The 8,851-nt window shown below is 36.9% G+C and overlaps 1 protein-coding gene across 2 annotated transcripts in view; it reads left to right on the top strand.

The window, feature by feature from the left end:
* LOC107687406 (polyhomeotic-like protein 2) overlaps nt 1–8,851 on the top strand; it is a 63,277-nt gene that overhangs the window by 43,833 nt on the left and 10,593 nt on the right. For both annotated transcript variants that reach the window (XM_016484727.1, XM_016484726.1), the window contains exons 6-7: nt 758–910; nt 1,007–1,259. In XM_016484727.1, the coding sequence (XP_016340213.1) occupies nt 758–910; nt 1,007–1,259 (406 nt within the window). The remainder of the gene's footprint in view (nt 1–757; nt 911–1,006; nt 1,260–8,851) is intronic.

Below are 8,851 nucleotides of genomic sequence, written 5' to 3'. Positions count from 1 at the left end.
TATATATATATATATATATATATATATATAATAACATAATAAAGTATTTTTCAAACAACGATGTCCCTAAATGTGCCCAAAAGAAGGTTTTGTCATATTCAGCCAACTTATGGTGGCAAAATATAGTCAAGTAAACCCAAACACACTGTGTGGAATTGTGGAGTGGTCCCATTTCAAATCCTACATATAAACGGATCATTTTGGTTTCCTAATGGCAGCGCTCACTGTAGTGTGGTTTATAGAGAAATGCCTAGTCAAATACACTGCTACTAGACAGTCTTCTTCAAGATTTCCTCATGAATAAATAGTAATTTCCTTGAAAATGGAAAAATAATTGGCATTTGCCTTCATTTTACAGTGGTCTGCTTTTACTTCTCCTGGATTGTCTGTGTGTGTGTGTGTGTGTGTGTGTGTGTGTGTGTGTGTTTTGTATTCATACTTGCCATTTTACAACATCTTTTTCATTTGGCCTTGAATAGTAAACGTGGCACAGCTGCAGCTCTTTCAAAAAACCCAATAAGGATGCAGACCAAAATGTTTTCACTGGCACATCAACTCTATTTTCTCAAACACAGTTTTGGCTAGGAACTGATTAGCAGTAAATGAGCTGTTTGAGATCTGCCAGAATTTTCAGCACTATTCAGCACTGTAACAGCTGAAATGGCTCAAGTGCTCTCTCTGAAATCAAATCTGATAGCCTAGTATTTATGTGACTCATACATTCGGATAAAGTAGCCATTTTTGGTGTGATTTCCAGGCACAGCAAACCAATCTTGTGCAAGTAGCAAGGAGCCTAGGCCGAGCTGTTCCTTTGTCCCCTCAGCTAATTTTCACCCCAACTGCCTCAATCACTGCAGTTCAGCCGGAGACCTCTGCATTGTCAATCAACACGCCACCCACCAGCGGACAGGTTACCCTGACATACACCAGCCTGACTTACATCTATATCAATATATGCTGTTTTTTGGACACCCAACCAAAGTCACTTCTGTCTTTCTCTGCTTAGATACAAAACTTGGCTCTTCGTGGCCAGCAGGGTGCGCTGACTTCCTCCCTCTCTCAGTCTCAGTTACAGAGCCTGAGTGTGAAACAGTCCCCCGGGTTATCAGCACATCAGCACACTGCTGCAAAGGGCAGTCCTGCAGAAATGTCCTCAGATACTGTGGGAAAAAATGACAAAACCAGTGACCTCACAACAAGGGAACTTAACGTGTGTCCCAATGTGACCTCGGTGGCGAGCCATCCTCTCATCAGCACAGGTGAGCCATCACTGCCCGGGTGCTGTCTTAACGTGCATGCAGCAGGGGCGGATCTAGTGAAAGTGTAGTGTCTCAATTGTCTTCCTAATGGAGGAGTGAAAGCAACAAGAAAAGCTTGAGTGTGAGGGACATCTGGCCTTGAGCATTAAACGGGGTGTCGGGTTGCTGTGCCAGTGGTCTTGAGGAGCACACTGGGCGGCAGTGTTTCACAATAACACACCTGCTATGTGTGTATTTGTGGCTGGTGGGATTCTCTATTTGGTCTATTTGGTGGCATATCAGTTACCATCTGATATTAGAGATTTTTTTTTATTTAATTACATTTTACATTTACATTTAGATGACAATTGTTTGCTGTCATCTAACACTTAAAGTTAATCTTCTAAAACACTAATAATTTATATCAGGTTATATCAGTTATATCAGAATATCAGTGTAATGAGGGGTCGAATGAAAGTGAGATGAGGCGGATCCACATGCAAGCAGGGTTTAATGATTAAATAAAACAAACACAAGTAAATCAGGAACACAGAACAGGAACAAAGACCAGGGAACCAAGACATGAGCATCTACGGCAGGGGTCTCCAAACTCGGTCCTGGAGGGCCACTGTCCTGCAGAGTTTAGCTCCAACCCTGATTAAACACACCTGAACTGGCTAATCAAGGTCTTACGAGGCATAGAAACATCCAGGCAGGCACGTTGAGGCAAGTTGGAGCTAAACTCTGCAGGACACCGGCCCTCCAGGACTGAGTTTGGAGACCCCTGATCTACGGGAAAGCAACAACGACTGACACTGAACAAGGCAAGCACAGGAGTATATATACGCAGATTAACAAGGCTAACAAGGGGGTGGAGCTAATGAATTGTCATGACAACTAATAGGGGTAACTGATTTTAGTTTTTAATGTTTTGATTATAATTTATTTAGACTAAATAGTATAATGTTTATTAATGTCATTTTAATATAATGTTTTTAACCATAGACTTTTAGAGACTGACCCAACCTCATCCTGATTTTCATTGCATAAAAAACACCAAATATTTCCACTGGTTTTCATGTAGGAAACACATAGAGAAATAGGAATATAAAGGGCTTTGTACACTCTAAGAAAAGTCCATTAAAATACAGGCCAATATACCGTGTTAATATGAAGGAATTTTCCATATGAATTTTTGTGTGTTTTTTTTTTTTTTTACCTGTATTTGAATTATGCATTGCATTGCATTGTGTTTAAGGGTTGTGCGTAAACTTAAGGCAAAACATACTGGTAATTTTCTGCCAGGACATTATCCGTTTTTCAGATTTTTTTCCGTACAGTGTAAGCATATATGAGATGGGCTTGTTAGGCCTTTTAATCACTTTTTTAGCATTTTGCTTCATTACACAGAACACTTTTTTCACTTAAAAATGTGAGACAATGTTGTGGAATGAAACAAATGCAAGGTTTAAGACAGCATGTCAAATTAAAACCAGTTAAACTTATAAAATATGCATCTTGAAAACCACTGTGCTCTGTTTTATTCTAGTCCTTTTTCGAAACCAAGAAAATGTCCTGTGTAAATGGTTCCTAAGAAAGATACTTTTTAAAGATATTTCAAGATATTTCAGTTCTTGTACTTGCATTTCTTGTCCGTTAATCTCATAGCACATCAGACGTATTAATAGCAACATGCCACACTCAGGACAAACAATCCTTCAGTAGACCACTCCAATCCGATACAAATGGAAACCATAAGCGGGCTAATGTGTTGCATATTTGTGGGTGTGGGTTTCTGTGCATGTGGTAAGGTCCTGACCATTTCCTGTCATGAAAGCTTGACAGAGAGGGTTCAAGCACCAATATACACACAGAAATGCTATAGAAAAACCCAGAGAAACCACTGGAGCCATGAGAAGGGTCAGTACTTACTGGCAACACCAGCCATCTGTATATTTTGCTTTACACACTTGTTGCTTAAATGAGTTTCATCTACTATACTAATAGCATTATGATACTTGAATTCAGCTCTGTTTAAACATCTGCCCAGTTCTAGTAGTTCCTAAAAGAAGACCTGTTATTATGGTAAATCTGGGTTGAAATACTATTATTTAGAGAGGAAAAGTCTATGGAGAAACCAATTCGTAAATGTAAATGGTGTGTTGAATGGCTCACTCTCCCATTGCCTATGTTTTCTTCATAAGGAATTCATTAAACTAGAAAAGCATATAGCCAGGAGCATGAAACTGGCATGAAAGTATTTGGACCATGACTTGAGGGAAACCTAAGTAAGACCAGACATTTCTTGGAATTACCACTTCAAAACTGAAGTGTTGGGTCTCTATGACGCATTTTGACCAAGGTTGAGATTGTGGACCCACAGATTCTTTAATCAGCTGTAATGAACAATGCTTGGGAGATCTTTTCCTTCAGAGACCAATAACGTCAGTACATGAGCAGAGTAATTCTGCCTTCACTTTGGGACTAAAATCAGTAGTCAGTGAGAGAGAGAGAAAAAACCTGTCCTGTTTTCAAATTGTTAATGTATTGTCACGCTCTAAACCAGGATTCCTCGAATCCAGCCCTGCAAGAGTTCAGCTTCAACCCTAATCAAAGTCACCTCAGCAAGCTAATCAAAGTCTTCAAAGTTACTAGAAAATTACAGGTAGGTGAGTTTAATCAGGGTTTGAGTTAAACCCAGGGCTGTAGACTGATGTCTTTGACAGTTACCCTTTGTCGCGACAAGCAACTTTGGCAGCGTGACGTTAACTAAAGAGTCTATGTCATGTAAAATAAATTGAGCTGGATAATGACAGTTGTCTTCTGCAGAGCTGCTTTAGCAGAATCAAATTCATTTTATAATTGATGAACATTTTATAATTGGTGAATATCAACACTCTTATTAAACTGAATTGACTTGAGCTGAATATCAACACGTCTTGAAAAGGCGAGTATGTGCGATACACTAAAAGCATCAAAAACACTTGTATTTACAAGAAAAGAAAACTGTATATGTCTTTACAGACATAAATGGAATTCTTTTAGCTTTTACTTGTGTTTGAAGTAGCACTCAGTATTGAAGCACAGGGAAATGCTAGTCTTTAGCACTTATGCCTCAAAGGCCAGGAAGTCTTGCAGACGTTTGTTTTTTCATCATATTAAACTGGGCTGAGAAAGGGCAACAGTTAATTATTTATCAACATGGGTGTAATTTAAACCAGAATGTGGTCTTCGGAGCTCAAAGAAAGGCCTGCATCTGTTGTTGCTATTCTATGAATGCTTTGAACTTAACAATCTGCCAGAGGAGTGTGCGAATATGGCACACTATCTAATATTGTGTTAATTCTGAAACTATCAGAATAGCACATAGATAATACAAAGCACACTCCCACTTAGGGGTGTGCGATAATGACAAAAAATGATATCTCGCTATTTTCTGGAATTTTGTCGATAACAATAATTAGACAACATTTTGCTGAACAAGTTACTGTGCTGGTACTTTGACAGGTTTAGGACTGCCATGGATAGCTGACTCCCAAAGATTTTGATATTCATCATATTCTGTGCGGTGGTTAGTTTGCAGGAGTAACAGAAATGAACTTTTCCAATAAGTTTAAATTGATTTTTACCTTTTATGGGCATTTTTACCTTTATAATTTTTCTAACCGAATTAAATATATGCATCATCTTTTGTGTCAAATTCTTAAATTTAATCAGTAAATTCAAATAGTAAGACGCTATAGGGCTGTGTAGCCTGTTACCAATCAAATGAAATCAGTATCAACAAAATTTGTGTTTGCAATGCAGAGGTGGCACAGAATCTGCATCTGAAGTGGCATTTAGATGCATTTATTCAGACTGTTTAATGCAGGAAATGAATGCATTTAACCTGCAGTTACAAATGCATAAACAATGTTTTGATGTTTTAAAAACAAAACAAAATATACTTTAAATATAAACCTAAAATTGCCAGTAGGTGGCGGCAAATCACTGCACGAGTGAGTCATTGAGTCATTCATTCAACCGATTCATTCAAACGGCTGATTGGTTCAGTAAGAGACACAAAATAGTTCTTTGGCTTTGTTTGAAACTATTTTCGTTGACAAAATAGAGAAAAAACAGGAACTTGTGTCTAAAATGTAAGTCAATTAATATTAACTTGTTTATTGGAATGTTTTATAAAATCAATATCACATTTATCACATATCAAAAATCACACATATCACAAATATCACATTACCGATATTTGGAGAAAAAACTACTCTTCATGTGATATTAACAATATCAGATGATATAAAAGACATATAAAAGTCATATGGGGGCATATTTGTCCCCTTATCTTGAATTTTTTGGGGAATTCTAAATGTATTTTAATATACTAAATTATGCAGTGAAAGTGTGAACTCTAAATGTGCTCGAGCAGTAATGTAGCCTTGTATGCGTGCACATCCCTGGACCCTGTTCCCCAGACCTATCAGGACTCGAGCTTTCGATGTTGCTGCATGTTCAGCTCCTGCATCTACAGCCAAAGTCCCTCACAGCCCAGAGAAGAGGAATAAAAATTATAATAAACTATCTATATTATGAAATAATCAAGTACTTTTTAGAAATTGTATTAATCGGCTATCCCCTCAAACGATTCTTTAAAGGAGTGGTTCATTGCGATTTCACTTTTTTAACGGTAGTTAGTGTGTAATGTTGCTTGGAATAAAGGTAAATTATGTGAAAAATAATGAGTTTTTAAAAAAAAGAAGCATTAACACATGTTAGACTGCACCCCATAAACCCCATAAATCAAGCCTAGAAAAAAAACACTGAACCACCCCTTTAATGTTAATTGCTGTTCACCTTTCTCCTTAAGTTCGTCAATTAGTATACTTATTTCCTCTGTATATCTATTACACTAAAAAAGAATACAATCTTCCTTCCTTCTCCCTCTTGAATTCCTTCTTCTACCTACCATTTGTTGTATTAAATGTAGATGCCTGCCCTTTCGCTCATTATCCCAATAAGATTGCCCATTTTTATTTATCTCCCTTTTTATTATTGATTTGAGTTCTGCTTTACTATACAGAATTTGCATATCTATGTTTTCCTTTGCCATCATTTGTTTTACTAATTTGTCTGCTTCCTCATTTCCTGCCACTCCAGTATGTGCTGGAACCCACAAAACGGAACTATCTTATTTGTCTGTTGCAACATATATAATATCAGAATTATCTCCAAGACAATATCTTGTCTAGTTTCTGACTGTTGAGCATCCAGGCATAATAAGGCTGAACTTGAATCTGAGCATATTAGAGTTTTGTTTAGTCCCATTTCAATTATTTTATTCATTGCTATCATAATTGCTAGCAACTCTCCTGTAAACACTGAAACATGATTTGATATTCTTTTCCCTCCTGACTCTTTCAACCTTGGGATGATGTACGCTACCCCCACCTGGCCATTCTGTGGATCCTTACTAAATGTTCAATAGTGATACACAAAATGTTCAATAGTGATATACTTAGTGTAAATATACTTTAAATATAAACCTAAAACTGCCAGTAGGTGGCGGCAAATCACTGCACGAGTGAGTCATTGAGTCATTCATTCAACCGATTCATTCAAACGGCTGATTGGTTCAGTAAGAGACACAAAATAGTTCTTTGGCTTTGTTTGAAACTATTTTCGTTGACAAAATAGAGAAAAAACAGGAACTTGTGTCTAAAATGTAAGTCAATTAATATTAACTTGTTTATTGGAATGTTTTATAAAATCAATATCACATTTATCACATATCAAAAATCACACATATCACAAATATCACATTACCGATATTTGGAGAAAAAACTACTCTTCATGTGATATTAACAATATCAGATGATATAAAAGACATATAAAAGTCATATGGGGGCATATTTGTCCCCTTATCTTGAATTTTTTGGCATTGCTATCATAATTGCTAGCAACTCTCCTGTAAACACTGAAACATGATTTGATATTCTTTTCCCTCCTGACTCTTTCAACCTTGGGATGATGTACGCTACCCCCACCTGGCCATTCTGTGGATCCTTAGATGTGTCTGTAAAAACTTATATTTACTGTATATATTGTTCATATTTAGTTCCAATATATTCTTTTGTCAGCTCTAGCTCTAATAAATTCATTTTATTAGATCCATTCCCAGTTCGATTTCCTCAAGATCTAGTATTCATATTTTTTGTATTGTTTGAATTATCTTCCATGGTCCTCTAGCAGCATCCCTCCCTCAGCCCTCTGTTACCCAATATCACATTTATCACATATCAAAAATCACACATATCACAAATATCACATTACCGATATTTGGAGAAAAAACTACTCTTCATGTGATATTAACAATATCAGATGATATAAAAGACATATAAAAGTCATATGGGGGCATATTTGTCCCCTTATCTTGAATTTTTTTGGGAATTCTAAATGTATTTTAATATACTAAATTATGCAGTGAAAGTGTGAACTCTAAATGTGCTCGCGCAGTAATGTAGCCTTGTATGCGTGCTACCCCCACCTGGCCATTCTGTGGATCCTTAGATGTGTCTGTAAAAACTTATATTTACTGTATATATTGTTCATATTTAGTTCCAATATATTCTTTTGTCAGCTCTAGCTCTAATAAATTCATTTTATTAGATCCATTCCCAGTTCGATTTCCTCAAGATCTAGTATTCATATTTTTTGTATTGTTTGAATTATCTTCCATGGTCCTCTAGCAGCATCCCTCCCTCAGCCCTCTGTTACCCTTGTAGTCCTGCCTACTCCCACTACCTTTGAACAGACTCTCTGTTTGTATGGAGGATTTTGATATCAAGACCCTTACGTTTGATCGCTTGCCTTATCAGAAGTTGTTTCTTCTTTGAGGCAAAGCATGCCATGAGAATCTAATTTTCTTGAGTAATAATGCTTATCTGTCTCAACAGTACTTAGTAGCACAAATGTAATCTTTTAATATAGAGTGTGGAAAGCTTAAAATCAAGTGAAATTGTGCAAATTATGTCAAACAGTCCAAAACAACTGTCCTCCAGATTGTCCCGCCACCCAAAATTAAACAATTGGTTGAGCCAAACAGAGTAATATTAAAAGTGCCACATTGTTTACGCTCTTCAGGACTGGATGAGAAAGTTTCAACATTTTAAAATGACTCACAGCACATTTAAGGTCCTGCACAAATTAGGCTGACATTCCTCTGAGTTACCGCAGCACAGGCTGTCAGAGTATGTCTAACTGAAGGTTACTTGGAGCCATCTGATTCATCCAGGTCATATGGCGCTTCACGAGTGGATGAGTAGAGCTATGCTTTATACACCTTACATTTGACATTCCAGATCAGAAAGCTGAATTCAGCCAAATGAACCCATTAACTTCAAGTCAGCAAGAAAAACCTGCTCGAACAATGAAAACCCCTCCGGGAATCTCACAGGAATCACATTTAGGATGTAGTGCTATAGTCTTAAATCGTACAGTAAGACATTATTTTACCTAATGAATGTATAATGTATATGGTAAAATGGTTTGTCTAAAATGATCCATCATTGTTTAAATGTAGTCAGTTCAACTTAGTTGTGTTGCTTGAACAAGATGTCAAA

The sequence above is a fragment of the Sinocyclocheilus anshuiensis genome, unplaced genomic scaffold (genome assembly GCF_001515605.1).
Source record: "Sinocyclocheilus anshuiensis isolate Anshui unplaced genomic scaffold, SAMN03320099.WGS_v1.1 scaffold1114, whole genome shotgun sequence".
Lineage (NCBI taxonomy): Eukaryota > Metazoa > Chordata > Actinopteri > Cypriniformes > Cyprinidae > Sinocyclocheilus > Sinocyclocheilus anshuiensis.
Note: the sequence above shows the minus strand (reverse complement) of the source record. Positions and strands in the feature narration are given on the sequence as shown.